At 40.2% G+C, this 18562-nt stretch overlaps 2 protein-coding genes and 1 non-coding gene across 5 annotated transcripts in view; 1 reads left to right on the forward strand and 2 right to left on the reverse strand.

Annotated features, from left to right (window-relative positions):
* Window positions 1-4567, forward strand: part of Tmem150c (transmembrane protein 150C) — a 70321-nt gene extending 65754 nt beyond the window's left edge. For both annotated transcript variants that reach the window (XM_047567202.1, XM_047567201.1), the window contains exons 7-8: window positions 250-427; window positions 3443-4567. In XM_047567202.1, coding sequence (XP_047423158.1) covers window positions 250-427; window positions 3443-3651 — 387 coding nt within the window. In that variant the 3' untranslated portion in view covers window positions 3652-4567. The remainder of the gene's footprint in view (window positions 1-249; window positions 428-3442) is intronic.
* Window positions 4568-7783: 3216 nt separating this feature from the next.
* Enoph1 (enolase-phosphatase 1) overlaps window positions 7784-18562 on the reverse strand; it is a 69397-nt gene continuing 58618 nt past the window's right edge. For both annotated transcript variants that reach the window (XM_047566070.1, XM_047566069.1), the window contains exon 6: window positions 7784-16868. In XM_047566070.1, the coding sequence (XP_047422026.1) occupies window positions 16729-16868 (140 nt within the window). In that variant the 3' untranslated portion in view covers window positions 7784-16728. The remainder of the gene's footprint in view (window positions 16869-18562) is intronic.
* Window positions 17502-17634, reverse strand: LOC124995154 (small nucleolar RNA SNORA70). The gene has a single exon (XR_007110631.1). It is a non-coding gene; the product is annotated as a small nucleolar RNA SNORA70 (small nucleolar RNA).

Raw genomic sequence — 18562 nt, forward strand, 5'->3', positions numbered from 1 at the left:
CACCACCTCTTAAGTGGTTTTCCTGAACAAATGTTTTTAAGGTTTTGGGTACTGTTTATTTCCTTTTCTCTTTTTAGAGTTTGAACCATTTGAGACTAGACACAAAGAGCCAATGGAGATGGAACACTCTCATCTTCCTAAAATATCTCATCTAGTATTGAGATATCTTTCTCTCCTCACATATTTCATTAGCTTGCATGTCTTCTTTCCCAAATGGGCTTCCACATGCCATTGTCTATTCATCCCTAGCTCACAAACGATGAAGAAATACACAATGTGGGAACCTCCTTGACTTTTGGATTTGGCACGTTGACTTGCTGGATCCAGGCTGCACTGACACTCAAAGTCAACATCAAGAATGAAGGACGGAAAGTTGGAATTCCACGAGTTATTCTGTCAGCATCTATCACTCTCTGTGTAGTCCTTTGTATCCTTTGAATGTGAAAGGTTCTTTGCTAGTGAGGTTAAAACGCAGGTAAGTTGTCTGTGAGTTGCCATTCCCAGTGTTTTAGGATAATTGTCACATCATCTCAGAATCTTTGTTTTTTTTTTAGTACTAGGGATTGAACCTAGGGATGCTTAACCACTGAACCACATTCCCAGCCCTTTTTATATTTTATTTGGAGATGGTCTCACTAAGTTTCTGAGGCTGGCTTTGAACTCACCGTCCTCCTGCCTTAATGTCTCCAGCCACTGGGATTATAGGTGTGCGCCATAGCTCCTGGCTTCATCTCAGAATCAAGACAAAACAGAAAAGTAAACAAGTATAAAAATAAAAACTCTCAGGCTAGTTTTTCATGCTAAAGAGAGATGGAGAACTAAAAGCAAGTTCTGCCATCTCTAGATTGTTTCAATCTGTAAGAGTGGTGTCATGAAGTTTCCCTTTGTGAAAACCATACGATGCATAACCAAAAGAGAACTGTATTTTTTTTCATCTTAAAAATTTCATTTGTGACTTAATTAAATCTTGTTATCTAATTTATTAACTCTAAAATGAATTTCAAGGGACTAGAATGTTTATTTGTATCTTTTAGGAAAATAAGCCTTACTGGAAAACAAATTTCAAAAACTAGATTATCATTGCATGTGTAGTTTTCCTTAACAACTATTTGAGGATTAAGGGTACTACTCATTTCCTTTCCTTCCTTTAGAGTTTGAACCAATTGAGAACAGACATAAGGAGCCAGATGGGGGAAGAAGAAATCAGTCTTTATTCCTAGTAAGTTTGGAAAGAAGGTTGCAGGCCTCATCTGTTAACCCTGGAATTCAACTTACCCACCCAGTAGCTAGCAGAGAAACCAGGGAAAGGCAGAAAATGGCTCACTCCACTTAACCCCAGACAAATCACAGGGATGTCTAGTTAGGATGGAGTGCTGGCCCAGCACAAGCCTGCCAGTTCCAATCCCACCAATCAGATCAGTCACTCACTGTGTGAAGCTAAGTTCTGAAGTGTTCATTCTAATAGTTCCTCCTCCTCAGGAAACCAGAGAAGGGCATCAGGGTTCCTAGATCATTAATCATACACAATTACACATCTTCAATCACCAGTGCTTACTGGTCACTCACGATGTGTTCAGCATTTTTCTTAGCACTTTTAATGTATCAATGTACCTGTTAATCTTAAAAGGTACTAATAGTGAATCACAGGAGGACTGAGTTCACAGCCAGCCTCAGCAATTTAGCAAAGTCCTAAGTAACTCAGTGAGGCCCTGTCTCTAAATAAAATATAAAAAAGGGCTAAGGATGTGGTTAAGGGCCCCTAGGTTCAATCATCAGTAACCCCCGGCAAAAGATTTAAATTTGGGCTCAGCTTTTGTCCTCAGTTACTGCACCATCCCCCTCTCCCCCCTGCCCCAGAGAATGGGGGGTATGAAACACATGAAAGCATTTAGCTTTCAAAGACATTCTCCAATTAGTGGAGCATTTGGAGTCTTTTATTTACTTTTCCCTCACTAACAACCATTTGATCATTTCACTGTTTTTTTTTTTTTTTTTAAGCTCTGCAGTCACATTAGACAGAGAACACTTAAGAACTTAAAATCCAAGCCAAAAAAACTCACTTCTTGCCAGGCACAGTGGCTCAGGCCTGTGATCCCAGTGATTTGGCAAGGGTGAGACATTCAAGGTTAGCCTCAGCCACTTAACTAGACCCTGTCTCGAAAATAAATAAATAAAACAGACCAGATGTAGCTCACTGATAAAGTGCCCCTGGGTTCAATGCCCAATACCTACACAACCAGCCAACCAAACAACTTGCTTCTTGTTGGCAACCTGATAAAAAACACAAAAATCAAAGAAGTCAAGACTGCCAATTTGAGATTTGATTTGTCCATTCACCATTACCTTAAGTAATGTTACTATGGCTTTGGCAATATTTTGAATCCTCAGTCAGATGAGTCTGCACAGACTTTAAATTATTGTTTTGAGCTTACACTTGATTCTAATCCATGTCATTTCTGAACACTTGGAACTATTTCTTGGTTCCTGGGTGAAGGGATCCAAGCCTCATCAAGAAAACAAAGCTTGACCGAAATAGTTTCACTACTCTTACTTTCTGAAAATCTCCCGAAATTCTAGGTCTAAGTTATGAAGAAACAACTAATTCTAAAGGGACATTTCTGATTTTTCTAAATGTAGTCAGTCTTCAGCTTCTTGGCCTTTCATTAAAACACGCTATGAACTTCTCACCCCTTTCGGGGGTCCTACCTCCATATATACTGTGGTATGTATGTACACATGCACACACACACACACCAGATATAGTCAGGAATAAGGCTTTCATCTATTTGTTTTTTTAGTTGCATATTTTCACTTGGGCATAAGTTTTAATGTGATATTATGATATCAGGGATTGATATCAGTATTGACTAGAAGAGAATGGTGAAAATTAGAAGAGGAAAGGGGGTCACAGCCAAACACAGCTTAGGTGGAGGTAGTTAGCAACTTGATATGTACAAAATTATTTCTGCAGATATAACTATAAATCTATGGTTGTTCATAGTGATTTTTTAAAAGATAGCTTTATGTTTTTGGTTCACTAATTAAATTTGGAGTTGTAATTCTTTTGTTAATCTCACACTTCATTGGGCAGAGAGAGAGTGCAGTTGTTGAATACCTGGTCTGGGAGTCAGAGTGCTTGTGAGTTGAGTTCTACTAATTACCGTCCACATGAGTGACCTGAGGCAAGTTACTTATCCACTTGGCCTCAGTTTCTTTACTGTTATAAAATTGACAATGATAACAGGGTTGCTGTGAGAATTGAGATTATTCATGAAAGCACCGTTAGAAGCACACCTGGCACAACAAGCTCTACAGTTATCTGTTATAACTCATGCAAATACTGGCATTTAGCAAGCTCTGTCAAGCTACTGGTTTTGCTGGTGAGGGGGAGTACTAACGACTGTGGCTGATGAGGGTGCCTTCCTTGACTGCTTCTCCCCAGACTTCATCCTCATGGCCCAAGACATCCACATGTATGCAGCCAGGGTCCAGTGGGGCCTGGTCATGTGCTTCCTGTCTTACTTTGGCACCTTTGCCGTGGAGTTCCGGCACTACCGCTATGAGATTGTGTGTTCTGAGTACCAGGAGAATTTCCTGAGCTTCTCAGAAAGTCTGTCAGAAGCTTCTGAGTATCAAACCGACCAGGTGTAACCCATCAGTTTTTCTGTCCTGGTGAGGTGGGTGTGACAATGGGGAAGGACCAGTAGGACACACCCACAGGACACGACGCATAACCTCTTGACACATTTCAAATACACACACAAACACACATTCATGGCCACATTTGCCAAATGAGCTTTACAGGGCGAGTTATTTCTTTCATGAAAAAGCACAAGCCCTTCCTTATGTGTCGAAATTCATGCTGTTACACTGAAAATATATGCACGACAGAGCCAGAAGCTTGTGCATGATCACTTCTCAGTCCCCCCCTCTCAGTATGCCTTGCTTATCCTCTTCACATGTTTCAAACACAATCTCCCTACCCCAGCAGGGAGGGGGACAAATGGAACAAGAAAATAATGCCAACTCGCTAAGTTGCCTTCAGGCCCAAAGGGCTTGGAACTAGCTCATGAGAAAGTTGTGAATCTGGCTCTAATTCTTGAATGCATGAGTGTCACCGAACTGGATGGACACTGTGTGCAGATCTGGCCCTGGAAAAGTCCTGGACATAACTTCTCACCAACGCGCCCTTCATCGTTGTTCAGCGGTCTGCTGTGTGGGTTCCATGAACGGAACATGCTAGAGTGCGAGCGGAAAGCCCACCGTGATTCGGACTTGATTCGCTGTGCCTGAGAAAGATCGCCAGGTGTGAATACTCCAGGGACATGGTCTGCCACGAATGGCACTGGATGGGGGCAGCGAGGCTGTGGTTTAGTTTTTGCTTCCATGGTATGTCATGTACAGTTTTTATTCTCTCACGTTTACCTTTTTAAAGTAACTCTCATGGGTCTCTCTAGACCTCACGGACAAAGAAGATGTAGACCAAAGGCAAGAACTGAGCTTGCTTTGGGTTCAAACACGAAGAAAGGAAAAAAAAAAAAGGTCACCTACAGGTTTATGTTTGAAACGAAGGAAAATTTCATAGAGAAATGCACAGAAGTCTGAGCCTGTGGAGGTAACAGCAAGAGTTCCTGCTGGACACGTTAGGAAAAGACAGGAGTTTGAGAGCATCTTGTTAGTCCAAATCAGGGAAGGCCTTCTTAATATGTAGCTATTGCTCAAATCTGGTAGTTTTTGGATTAAGGGCTTTTCAAATTTGGAATTTGTGGAAGCAAATTAAAATATTACACTCATGTTACTGCCCAATATGTGGTTCCCACCTGATAAGAGTTGGGTAGGTGGGTGTTTGAGGCTCTACTTCACAAAGAGCAGAATTCCAAACTCCTCACATAGGCAGTGGGCTGAGTGGACGGATTCCCGACAAGTGTACTGTTTCAGGGTATCTCCAAATGTACTTCAGAGGGACCTGGGATTTTCATGGACTATGTAAAAGATATTTAAAAAATTCAACCCAAACTCTTGAGCTTCCTGAGGAAGGGGGTTGGTGTCTTTTCATCTGTATTTATCCCCACCTCCTGGCACAGTGCCTGGCACATATTAGGTGCTCAATAAACATCTGTTGAATAGAACTGTTAAATCATTTACCAGTGAGGAAAAAGGAGTATTAGAGACTCAAAGATGAGCAAGAAAATAGAAGATGGCTGTTTCGTGTGAGAAACAAGAGGAAAAATTCATGAATAAGGGTCAGATGAAGGAGTGAGAATACCTCTAAAATGTGAGGAAAAGAATCAAGCAGAGTATTCTGTTATAAAGGCATCTTACTGTAAATAGTCCAAGGTGACATTTATTAGTTTTGAATACTGCTTTTGTTTTTTTTTTTTTCATTTTTATATTTTAAAAATTTTATCAAAGAACAAAGATTTATGAAGTTTTATTTTACTCTACACAATCCAAATTACACAGCTTTTGGTGATGCACTTGTACACTTTCTTAAAAGTATATCTAATAGCACATTTGAGCAGAATCAAGCAATGACTAACATTATTCATTGGGATCTGGCCATTAAATAAAATTCTTTTATGCAGAACTGTGATTTCCTTGTCTCTTGCACTAACATTCCTTCTCTGCTATTGAAGCGTGCGTAAGAAGTGTTACATTGGTAGGTTGTTTTCAACAACCAATTCTCTGACTCTGAATACCAACTAGGTGTCTACAACTCAACTCTTAACTACCCAGAGTAGTGTCAGACTCCAAGGTATACAGGTTCAGTTGCATAAGACTATCCCAGGGGCTGGGGAGATAGCTCAGTCGGTAGAGTGCTTGCCTTGGGTTCAATCCCCAGCACCCCCCCCCAAAAAAAAAAAAAAGACTATCCCTACTTCTGTCCAGATGGGGTATGAGAATTTGCTATTAATGGCTTGCGGAACTCAGGAAAATATGTTTTGCTGGTTTATTATAAAAGTTACAATTCAGGACAGGGCAGGGGAAGATGCATGGGGCTTCTATGCCCTTAAGAGCGTCCTATCCTAGTACCTTGGTGTTTATAAACCTGGATCTCTTGAGCTCATTGAGAGTTTATTTTATATCTCTACTTCCAGTGTCCCCACCCCTTTCCTAGGTTGGAGGTCTCAGCACCCAGTCTTTCTGGTGACCAGCCACATCCTGAGACTATGCAGGTTCACCCACCTAAGTTACCTCATTATCACTGTTGTGATCAAAAGGGTCCAATGAGAGTAGACACTCCTGTCACTCCGCACATCCCAAGAGTTCCAAAAATTCTGTGCCAGGAACTTCGAACAAAGGCACAAATATTTTTGTACTCAGCCACACATTATTTACCTAAAGAACAGGATCATGAAGTCTCCTTGGGGTTAAGAATTTCAGCATTCATAAGGGGGAATCTGCATTTGAAACGAGCATTCCTGTATGGCCTAGAGGAACAAAGTTGGCAATACACTATGTTTTGGAAGTTTCTGAACAAGACAAGTTGATATTTAATGGAGAACTAACAGTGAGGAAAACTATTATCTGTGTTATTTGCTGGGTTTTCTTTATCCCTCATAAAGAAAACTTTTACATCCTTAAAATTTGTGATTTGCTGGTTAATTGGAGCATGGGACACTATTATTTGTCTTCAGTCTTTGTGTCAGGATAGGATGAATTTTGCTATCCTAAGATAAAACTAACAAAATTCAAGTTTATTTCTCATACTAGATGTCTATCAGGGTCAGCCAGGAAGTCTGTCCATCTCTGGCTGACAGGCTTCGTCTCATGCTTCCACAATTCTTCATAGCCTGGAATATGCAGCAGACTGTTCGCTGGCTCTTAAAGCTTCTGCAGAAGCTTATATTTCCTTGGTTATGACAAATCATGTGGCCATATTTAGGAGTGGCACTGCTACCATGAGCCCAGAATGGGAGAAACACTGTGAACAGCCCAGTGGCCACCACGGTATTCATAGCTTCTTTGGTCATTGTTCCTCTTAAGTGGAAGCTCCTAAAAATCATTACAGAACCCATCATAACAGACATGGAAGTAGGGGCTATCTGTGGGGTTGGTTTAATTCTCAGAGCTCTTCTTACCTTGTCTAGCTAGATAAGCAACACTTGGCAGTTTGATGGTCCCTCTGCACACCGCCCTGCCTGAAACATTTTCTCCACTTGGCTTTCAGAACATCATGCCCTTCTAGTTTGCCCCCTGCTTCACTATCTATTCCTTAGTTTCCTTTGCCGGGTTATCTTCTTTCTCCCTGACATCCTAACACTGGAACCTACAGTTCAGTCCTTGGAACTTTTCCTGTCTACACACACTCTGTGGTCACCTCATCTGGTGTTCTAGTTTTTAATATTGCCATGTGCTGACCTTTTTCAAGTTCTCTAGCCCAGACCTCTATTCTAAATGCCAGATCTGTATATTCAACCGCCTTATAACATCTCCACTTAACAGGTATCTCAAGCAGCTCAATTCACAATAGCTAGATGGTGGAACCAACCTAGATGCCCTGCAGTAGATGAATGGGTGAAGAGACCGTGGTGTATATACACAGTGGAATATTACTCAGCCATAAATAATAAAATTATGGCATTTGCAGGTAAATGGATGGAGTTGGAGAATATCATGCTAAGTAAAATAAGTCAATCCCAAAAAATCAAAGGCTGAATGATTTCTCTGATAAATGGATGATGATACATAACGGTGCGGGGGGAGGCAAGAATGGAGGAAGGATGGATTGTGTAGAGGGAAATGGGTGGGGAGGGGGTAGTGGGAAGGAAAGACAATAGGATGAGACAAACATCACTACCCTATGTACATGTATGATTATGCAAATGGTATGACTGTGTACAACCAGAGAAACGATAGTTGTACCCCATTTGTGTACAATGAATCAAAAATTTTAAAAAAAAGGTATCAAGTTTAGCATATCTGATCTTACTCCTTTAAATTCATCCTTCAGTCTTCCCATCTAAGTTGAGCACATTCATGTTTCAGTTGCTCAGAGTGATCTTTCTCATTCTCATTCCCTTATCTCTTTTTTCTCACATCCCACATCTGTCAGCAACTCCAGTCTGCTCTACTTTTAAAGTATATTACTACAGTTGTCTCCTACCACCATCTGGTCAAAGCCACCACTGTCTATTCTGAATTTTTTTTTTTTTTTTTTTTTTTTTTTTTGGGTGCTGGGGATCAAACCCAGGGCCTTGTGCTTGCAAGGCAAGCACTCTACCGACTGAGCTATCGCCCCAGCCCCTCTATTCTGAATTTTTAGAATAACCTACAAAAGTTTTTTTCTCTGCTTCCATCATTTGCTCCCTTCAGTGGTCCTTAATACAGAAGTCAAAATGATCTTGTTAAAAGCTAAATTAGCCAGGTGCGGTGGCACGTACCTGTAATCCCATTGACTTGGGAGGCTGAGGCAGAAGGATCTCTAGTTCGAGGCCAGCCTCAGCAATTTAGTGAGGCCCTAAAGCAATTTAGCAAGATCCTGTCTCAAAATAAAAAATGAAAAGGGCTAGGGATGTGGCTAAGTGCACCTGGGCCCAATCCCTATTACATTAAAAAATTAAAAAATTAAAGAAAGCTAAATTAGTGACACTGGTACATGCTGAGAAGTGGCAGGAGAGTCGCTGAAGCAGCAGAGTGGTGGCCCAGGCAGGCTGAAGCATAGGCTGCTGTGCAGAGCCACCAACCCAGCTAGGGCCTGAGGTAGCCAGGGCAAGCCAACTTGTCCCCCATGGCAGCCTGCGCTGCACCCAGTGTGGCCCTGCTGAAGAAGTGTGCTCCTTGTAGTGCTGCATCTCCAGATGGCTCCCCACCCCCACCCACCAAGCATGTGTGATTCACTGCCTTCAACCTCGGGCTTCCTGAGGAGCTGGAGAAAATGGAAGGCAAGCGTGAATGGGGTTCAGGACTAACCAAGAGCATAAATACTTACTAGCATAATTCTGGACCAACAGCACTGGTCCTTTTTTCAAACCCTGATTAGTATAAGTTTGGACCAATAGCATTGACTGAAGTGCTATATAAACCCCTAGGCTAAGATGCTCAGACGACAGCCCTGATGGGTTCTCCCTTTCCCCCTGCCAGAGGTCTGTTTCCATGCACACTTGAAGAAATCGTACTCTTATACTCACTCATTCTGGTTTCTGGATTTCATTCTTTGAATCCATGAGACAAGAACCCAGAAAGAGGAAACTGACAATGAGCTGCTGGAATCTGCAGCAACACTGGAGGGCAAGGCCCACCATTAACACTTCTTGGCTGCAGAGACCTGCAGTTGTGCAGATCCCACCTGCCAGCAGAAGCAGTGAATTGAGTTTCATTTCAAAATTCAGTTTCATTAGTTCATTACTCCTTGGCTAAAAATCTTCAATGGCTTCCCTTACACTGACTAAAAACTTGAATCATTAAAATGCCCTGCAATGCCCATCAAGACTTGCTTTTCACCTTTCCTTCTGTTCTAGTTCCTCTACCTCCTTGTTTTTCTCCAAAAGCCAGGTACACTCTGGCCTTAGGTCCTTTGTACTTGCCCTCTGCCCTAGATAATCTTCCCCCACATATTCAAATCTCTGACCTTCTTCACCTATTCAGGGACCTATATTCTTGCTAAAGCCCCTGAACTTCAAATGCAACCTCTCCAAGACCACCCAGCACAATTTATTCCTCTTTCCAGCTTTATCATGCTCTAAAGCATCTTTAAAACATGGTCCTGTGATAGGCATGATATTGACACATTTTAGTTTGTTATTATCGGTCTCTCTCCACCCCTAAAATGCATATTCCACAAAGTTAAGGAGTTTTGTTTACCTGGCACCTAGAACAGTGCCTGGCAAATAGATAAGTGCTCAATAGATACTAAAATGAATAACTGGTAGCTGTCCCCCCAACCCTTTCGGGCATTTAGGAAACAATGCTAATGTGGTCAGATACTCAGAGAATATAGTTGCCCTGTTTGTTCTAGCAAAGTCTTCTATGTCTTGAGAAGGAAGGCCCACATTATAAAAAGGGTTATTTCCTATGATGGTCTGCAGCAACTAATACATGTCAAATGCCCAAGTGCTAAATAACCTTGTACAAACTCTGCTGGAACCCAATTTCCTTTCATGTAGTTTCAAAATAAACTACTGAGGATAGATTTCAAGTTTTTAAGACAAGAAGATGAAGTGACCCCATAGTTTGTATTCAATTTCCTTTTTAAACTCCTCAAAAGCCATCTCCACAAATGTTTGGGTAAGGATAGTGAAAAGGATGCAAGGTATTTAAGGATGTCTGTAGAAAGCAGAACTGAGATTTGCCAGTTGATATTAAAATAACATCTAATACCTCTGTATTATAAACTAAATTTAGATTTGTAACCAGAGGAAGTTAAAAGGAGTTGGAGGAAAAGGCTCTGGCTAAACACAGGATGGAAGTGGATCCAGTGACCAGAGATGTGCCAGACCAGCCAGCAGCCTGCTTTCTCCATCACCCCCATAGGAGACGGTTTTCTCGAAACACATGGCACTTCCACAAACACAACCATTACTTGCCCTTGGATGGCTTTAAACAGTACCCTTTTACTAGTGTAAATCCAAAAGCATTATCCCTATGATTGGCAGCCTTCTTCTCTTCTATTGCATTTTAGTCTGTAAGAATGAACTGCAGCTTTAAGCCCATGTTGTTATGAGTGGGAAGAAATGGATGGGAGGCACTGAAAAAGACATGTGCCTGGCTCTCCTGTGAGGCGGGTGAAGAAGAAAGGAGATCACAGACATTCCAAGGTTTCAAGCCTGGATAACTGGGGGAAGAGGGGCAGGGATGGGGACACCTGCAAAATCTAGGGAGGAAAGGGATGACACTGGTAAATCAGACAATCTTGATGTTCTTAAGTGCATACTCTTGCACAAGACATTTTAAAACTTCTACGCCAAAAGGGATGAAAACCCTGTCCACTGCTTGGTACCATTTGATTTACTCGGTGATTGTTCTAGTTACTGTGGCAGCTGACCATACTACAACAAAATGTAGAAATATAAAGTCATCACTCATGAGAGTCATACATTCTGTGGGTCAGGAACTGCAGGCAAGGCCTGGACAGCTCGTGTTTGCTTCATATCTGGGTCTCAACTGAAGCTGCTGAATGGAGGCTGGAAGCATCTGAAGGCTAGTTTTTCCTTATCTGGAGATGGACACTGGCACTCAGCTTGGGGGTGTCTTTGGTTCTTCTCTACACAGGCAAGTCTGGGCTCTCTCACAGCACGGTACCTGGCTTTCCCAGAGTTGTTGTTCAATCCCCAGCTCTTGAAAAAAAAGAGAGCCTGGATCATAACCCACCCTGCAGGGTCACAAACCGTCATGTTTGTTGTCTTCTTTTGGTTGAAGCATCACAAATCTCCAAAAAGAGGAGGATCAATGTTATATTGTAAAAAAATAGTATGTGGAGACAGGGGGTTTAGCTTAGTGGCAAGAACGTTTGCCTGATAAGCATGAAGTCCTGGGTTTGGGCCCCAGTACCACTGCCAAAAAGAAGCATGTGGGGTGACATTAGTTAAAATTGAAATGTAACAGTAACAAAAGCAAAAAATCCATCAGAAACAACTTTTACGGAATTCTGGAAACTAAGCAAAAATGTGCAGCAAAGCAGGGAACACTTAAGAAATGCCAGCTAAATAAATCTCAGTAAAAACCAGGGCTTGGTGGTGTTTAATTTATCCTGGTCCCACTTCTGTGATGCCTTGAAGATAACAGCCTATTTCTGGTGCAGAGTGCCACAGCAAACAGAATAATGCATCTCATTTTTAAAGAATTGTGGTTGTTTGGGCTGTTTTAACAAAATAACATAGATTGGGTAGTTTAAACAAATTTTTCTCAGTTCTTGAGCCTGGGAATTCCAAGGTCAAAGTGATTAGGTTTCTAGAGAGAACTCTCAGGCTTGTAGGTGCTGCCTTCTGTGTCCTCATGTTAGAGAGAAGCTTTGGTGTCTCCTCTTCTTCTAATAAGGTTACCAGTCTTACTGGATTGGGGCACCATCCCTATGACTTCATTTCATCTTAATTATTACTTAATCCCTCATCCCCAAATGTAATCACAGTTGTGGATGGGGCTTCAATACATGAATTTGGGGGAACAATTCACTCCATAGAACTTGCCTTGTAGCTCCCTGGAAGACCGGCTCAAATGTCTTTCCTTTAATTTACCTAACTTGGAACTCTGCCAGTTTCCAAACATTTTAATTACAGCTACCTGGAATAACGGGTAACACTGAGGCAAACAATAAGTGAACCAAAAACTTTGGTAAGAAAGGCTGAAGAATGAGATGTTTTGGTGAATAGGGCTCTGAAAAGTCTGATATATTCTTGCTGTTATGGGTTAAATTCTGTGTCCCCCTCCTCTGCCCATTCAAAATATGTTGAAATCCTAATCTACAGAAACTCAGAATGCAATCTTGTTTGGAAAAGGAATCGCTGTAAATATAATTTAAATGAGGTCACATGGGATTAAGGTAGGGCTCTAATCCAGCACAACTGCTGTGCTGATAGGAAGATACAGACACAGGAAGAATGCCATGTGAAATAAAGTAGAAATTGGAGTAATGTATTATCTCAGGTAATTCCATGAACTGTCGGCCATCACCAGAAGCTGGGAGGAAAGGAACAGGTTCTCCCTCAGTGCCTCTGAAGGAACTGACCCTGTTGACACCTTGATTTCATACTTCTAGCATCCAGAACTGTGAAGGATAAGTTTCTGTTACTTTAAGCCACGAAGCGTGTGGTTCTTTGCAGCTCTGGGAAACTAATACAATATAAAGACAGAGAACGGCAGGATGAATTTTAAAACATAACCCACCATACACTCTCTTCAAGAAACATTCTAGATTCAACAACATAAATAGGTTGAAAGCAGAAGGATAGATAACCATAGTCCATGTGAACAGAGAGCTGAAGCTGAAGTCACTCTACTAATATTAGACAAAATAGACTTTTAGATAAAAAGTGTTACATGAAACAAAAGGACATTATAATATTAAAGGGCCAACCCATCAAGAAGTCATAAGAATTTTAAACACACACACACACACAGATACATATATATGCACACACACACCTTACAACAGAGCACCAAAATATATGAAGGGAAACTGGAATTGAAAGAATCTGAGAATGAATTTGGGTTAATTTGTAAGGAGAGTAAATTTTACTTCTATTAGAATTACTCCAAGTGCATTATTAGCAAAATCTGCAAAGTATTCCTAAGTATTAGGTTGAAGATAATATCATTTTGTCATCAAAGCACAGGTGGTAGGGTAGCAAACTGCTTTGGAACATTCTATATTCAACTTTTTCCTCTGATAGGAATGAAAAAATTCTGAAAACGAGTTCTTTTAAACACTACTGATGGAAAAGCTGTCTATCCCCAAATCACTGTTTTTAAAAATGTATCTTAGGGGATAAGGAGAGGAAGAGGAATATTAGTGGGTGGATTTAATTTGAGAACATTGTCTTTTTTTTTTCACAACTACTCTGACTCTTGCAATATCATGCTATTGGCTTTTAAGAATAAATGAACTACACTCGTTTTTTTTTCTCTCCTAATGCTCCCTCCCTCTTAGCTCCATCTGATGGCCTTACACTTGGTAAGTTTTCTTCTGGAGAAACAGCACCATCTGCTGGGCAAAGTCTGCCAAGAATCTGTCTCAGCAATAGGCCAGGGCAGTTAGTTATCAATCTCTGCTTATGTAACTTGACTTGGGTTAGAATCAGCAACTAAGATCAGAATTCTAGAAGGCCAAATAGTAGAACTTTCTACACCAGAAATGTTGATAAGATCATGGAATACATGATCACAGTGAAACCCATCAATTTGTACAATATGCATTAATAATTATAAAAAAAGATTAGAGAATCCTCTTTGTCTGAGTTTTCTCTTCCTAAAATATCAACTGGGAAAATCTACTAGAGGTTTGGATTAAGATACAGGAATAAAAAGTGCCATGACTTTCAAAATCCTTTGTCTCCTATATTCTCTGCAAAGATGTTTATGATGAGAAAATTTAATGCCTTCGTTCTCATTTTTTGAAAGTCCCAGAATTATTTTTTCCTTCTTCCTTTCCTAAGGATCATGGACTTATCTGAACTTTCCTCCTAGCTCATTATCCACTTTCACAGGTATTTTTCTTTCTTCTTAACCCATTTACTTATTCTTTAAGTTCATACAAACATCCAACTCCATCACACTTTAACTGTGAATGGGTTTCTAGGATCTAAGAAATATTTAGCTCACCTTTATTCCCACCTCCTTTCACACCCCACTTTGACAAACTGAATCTGATATTCCAACTTTCTTCTAACTCCTGAATATATTTCTTTTCTGTCCTTATTACTCAGTGTAACTTATATAGTTTTCCAGGAACTTTCTTCATCACAGACAGTAAATGCCTCTCTACTTCGATTCTTTGTTGGCTAGGTACTGAGCACCTTAAACTCCTAATTTAGATTCTGGTGGATAATTTTCTCTTCTTCTTTTTTTTTTTTTTTTTTGGTGGGGGGTTAGGGAGACAGGGTACTGGGGATTTAACCCAGATGCACTTACCACTGAGCTATATCTCCAACTCTTTTTATTCGAGATGGGTTCTAAGTTGCTTAAGGCCTTGCTAAATTGTCAAGCCTGCCTTGAACTTGAAATCCTCCTGTTTCAGCCTCCTGAGCTGCTGGGATTATAGGCGTGCACCATCGTGCCAGGCTCTTCCTTACTTTTCCAATTACTACTACTACTCCCCCTACCCCCTTGCCTTTCACCATGACCGTTTTGGCTTGGCTTTTTTGAGGTAAATGACTGGACCTGGTTAGTTGGGACCCCCTGGAGTCAGAGCTCTGGTCTAAGACACAGGCAAGCCTCATCAACCACCCACAGCTAGCTGAACTTGCCAAGGGGAAGGAAGGAATAATCTCAGGCAGTTCCAGAAACTACCTTTGTTGCAGGAAATTCTTCTTTTTTCCCCCCTTTTCCTACCCACTGTCCATTCCCCTTTCACTTTGGTCCCCCACTGGCTGCTTTTTACCACCATTGGATGAAAATAAATAAACCTTTGGACTCTACGAATCCTGAAGTCTCATAGTTCTTTCCAACAGTGCAGGCCAGGCCTCACCCTTTGTTTTCCTTGTTGTTCACGAGCTCCATTGAGCCATTTTGGGCTTCTACCACTTTGTCTGAAAGGGAAGTTTGCATTCTGCCTTCAATTATTCCTTTATGATTACTAAGGGTACCCTGTTCTGCCATCTACCCATGAACTTGTCCAGAGAATGTATAAAATTCATCCTTTTATTATCATTTGTGATTTTGCCATCATTTACAAATTATTACCATTTTTAAGATTACTTATATTCATTTCTATTTTTCTACTCTTGTATATTTTGCAGTCTTTAGATTCTTTAAATTAGCACTAGAAGATTAAACCTATCAACATAAAATCATTTGTATCCCCTGTCTTCTCATGTTTACAAGACTACTTCCTTCTCCTTATTTGAAGCATCCTAAAATATTTTCTGCAGGATTCATTAGGAAAATAATTGCATACTTCAAGCATTATATGCTATACTTCAAACATAAGACTTTCAAAAATGTAAGAAACCCCACTAATATAAATGAAATGCTTACAACCCAGATGAAATAGTAACCACGTATGTATATATAATTCAAATGCTAGTTAATGATTTTTTTCCACTAGAATTCCATTAAACACATACATTGCACACACACAATTAAGACAAAACTAAAATAACAATCTTATTTTTAAAATTTTTCTTCAATCTGAGTTTGTTTTGATTATGGTAGTATGTTCAGGAACCTCTGTAAAACTGAAAGAGGATGATTTTATTAATCACAACATAAAACTGACATGGAATCCCATTAGAATGGAACCAGGATAAATAATACTGTTATAAAATTTACATTTCTTATATTCAAGGGGAAAATATTACATATTAGGGCTCTTCTTGGTGTCATGAACTAATTTCAGCAAAAATTTATTTTAAAAAATACTAAGTAGCAATTAATATATATTCTTAAACTGTGCTAAGATAAAGTTAGAAAAGCAACTGGTAACAACCAGCAGACTTAGAATATATTTTGTTAAACATTAAAAACCATATTTCTTTTTTAGCTATTATATCAGTGAACCTTTTTCATCAATAAGGCAAGTGCTGGCTATGGGTGACACAATGATTAGTAAGTTTCTTCTTAAGTAACAAATACTTGACTAATCAAGACTCAAGTGAGTTTTCTTTCTTGATTTTGCTCTTTTGTACTAAGGGAGGCAAATATGAAATACAACTGTTGTAAATCTTCTTAAATAAGGGTAATGAATTATTAAGAATGCCTCTGAAGTATATCTAGTATTAAAAATAATAGGCCTCTGAATAATTTTCAAAATTCAGTTCTCATTTTGGTATAGAATTTGATAATCATAACACATCTGATCTGTATTTTCTTCTATCAACTACATTTTGCCCTCAATAAGGGTTAGCGTTATGGTCTCAAACTATTTCTACATATAAAGCATCTTTAAATAAGTTGTTTTTGCTGAACTGATGACTTTTCTCATTTTTATGCCCATGAAAATTAATGAGCATACACATACATATACTTGCATACGTATGTATGTATATATAAGTAAGTTACTTTACCATTAGAATAAAACTAGACACTAGGGGGACAACTCTGAGGAATAGTTTGGTCTTCTATAGAAATCTTCCTCTAGGCTGAAGAAGGCAGGTATAGTTCACTGAAGGATGTGATGAGGCTGTAGTAAGTTTTTTCATCATCTGTTAATCCTGCATTGCCAGGTCTCACCACCACAGCTACATGCACATCTGCTTCCTCAGCAGCACTGGCCTCTGTGAAAATCAAAATATGTGTTAGAAATACCAAACTATGGCCGGGCATGGTGGCGCACTCCTGTAATCCCAGCAGCTTGGAAGGCCGAGACAGGAGGATCACAAGTTCAAAGCCAGTCTCAGCAATGTAGCAAGGCACTTAGCAATTCAGCAAAAAAGGGCTGAGGATGTGGCTCAGTGGTTAAGCACCCCTGGGTTCAATCCCCAGTACTAAAAAAAAAAAGATACAGGATTATTGATTGAGTGTAATTAAGGAGGGGACAATACAGTGGAAGCCCTCATGAGTGCAGGGTACACCCCTTATCCATGAGACCATGACTAGAGATATATATATATAACCCCACAGCCATTAGGAATAAGTTGCTTATTAGTCACATGTTTTCAAATTCATTAGCGTTAAGCTTGGTAAAGTCCCACTTTTTGCAATGTGGATCTTCTGGTGGTCAGGGAACTGGAACTTGAACTTTGCCCTGCATAGGGCCTCGGTTACATGTTCCTTGTTCTGAAGCTTAGTGTGGATAGACATGATGACCTGGCCAATGTGTCCTGAGGTTTTCCAAAGGTACCCCACATACCTGTCTGGAACCTACATTGGGGACAACATGAGATCAGACATGAACTTCCACCGGAAAGTACTGTCTCCGAGGTCTCTTAGGGCAACCCATATAAGCAATAGGCTAGCTACATACACTACTGAGGAGGTTGATGTATGTAGCCATCACATTCTGGGCTGCCACAAGTAAAGGAAAATGACTTTTAGCTGCAGAGCATGAATACCTCAAACAAAGCTTTCATCTTGACTGGCCACCAGGATCTTGACCAAGTTGGGACATCACAGTCCACACAGGAATTGACACTAGCTAGTGGCTATTTCACATTCAGGATTTATAACTAATCACTAGAGGGCAAGTTTTGTCCTTAAGCATCTATTTGCTTTATTGCTGTAATATTAAGACACTTAAGTAATACTTGTTGACTCCAAAACTCTTGGATCACTTTCCTTTTCTCCAATGGAAAAAAGTCTTTAAATTCTCTTTCATACTTTGGTACCATCTGGGATATCAACTTGGTCTTCTGCTTTACTTTGGCAGTGGAAGTCTGGGCGTGGGGTACCAAAACAGGACCAGAAATGACAAAAAAGAGAAGGGCAGGCAGCCAGTTACCTGGCCCCATTCCAGCTACAGATGATCAGAGTCCTGATGCTGCCTAATGGGGTGTGAGGCTGGCAGAAGATGAGGGACAGGAAAAAAACCTTCTTATAAAGGACTTAGAGAAAGTTAATTTCATTTTGAAGTCTAAGTGGGATTATCTCTACTCTTTAAAGTTAAGATAATTTATGGAACTGCAACCCAAAGGAAATGGCTTAAGTGAAAAGAGAAAAGACCTGAAATTATAGATGTACAACTACAAAAAGGAGAAAAAAAAAAAGGGGGTGGGTGGGTGGGGACTAAAGAGAAGAATTTAAAGAAAACTATAAGCATTCTTAGCACAGGGGTGATAATTATTAATATAATCAAAAAGCTGGATAGTGCAAGGGCCTGGGGATCAAAAGTAGATCATAATTTCATCCAACAAGTAGCTGAGTGAGTGGAGAGTTGTACCACAAAGCAGATCATAAATTCTAAGCTTGCAGAAATCTATCATCCAAAGTGTTAAGGAGACGGACATGGTGGCACACACCTGTAATCCCAGCA

The sequence above is a fragment of the Sciurus carolinensis genome, chromosome 10, assembly GCF_902686445.1.
Source record: "Sciurus carolinensis chromosome 10, mSciCar1.2, whole genome shotgun sequence".
Lineage (NCBI taxonomy): Eukaryota > Metazoa > Chordata > Mammalia > Rodentia > Sciuridae > Sciurus > Sciurus carolinensis.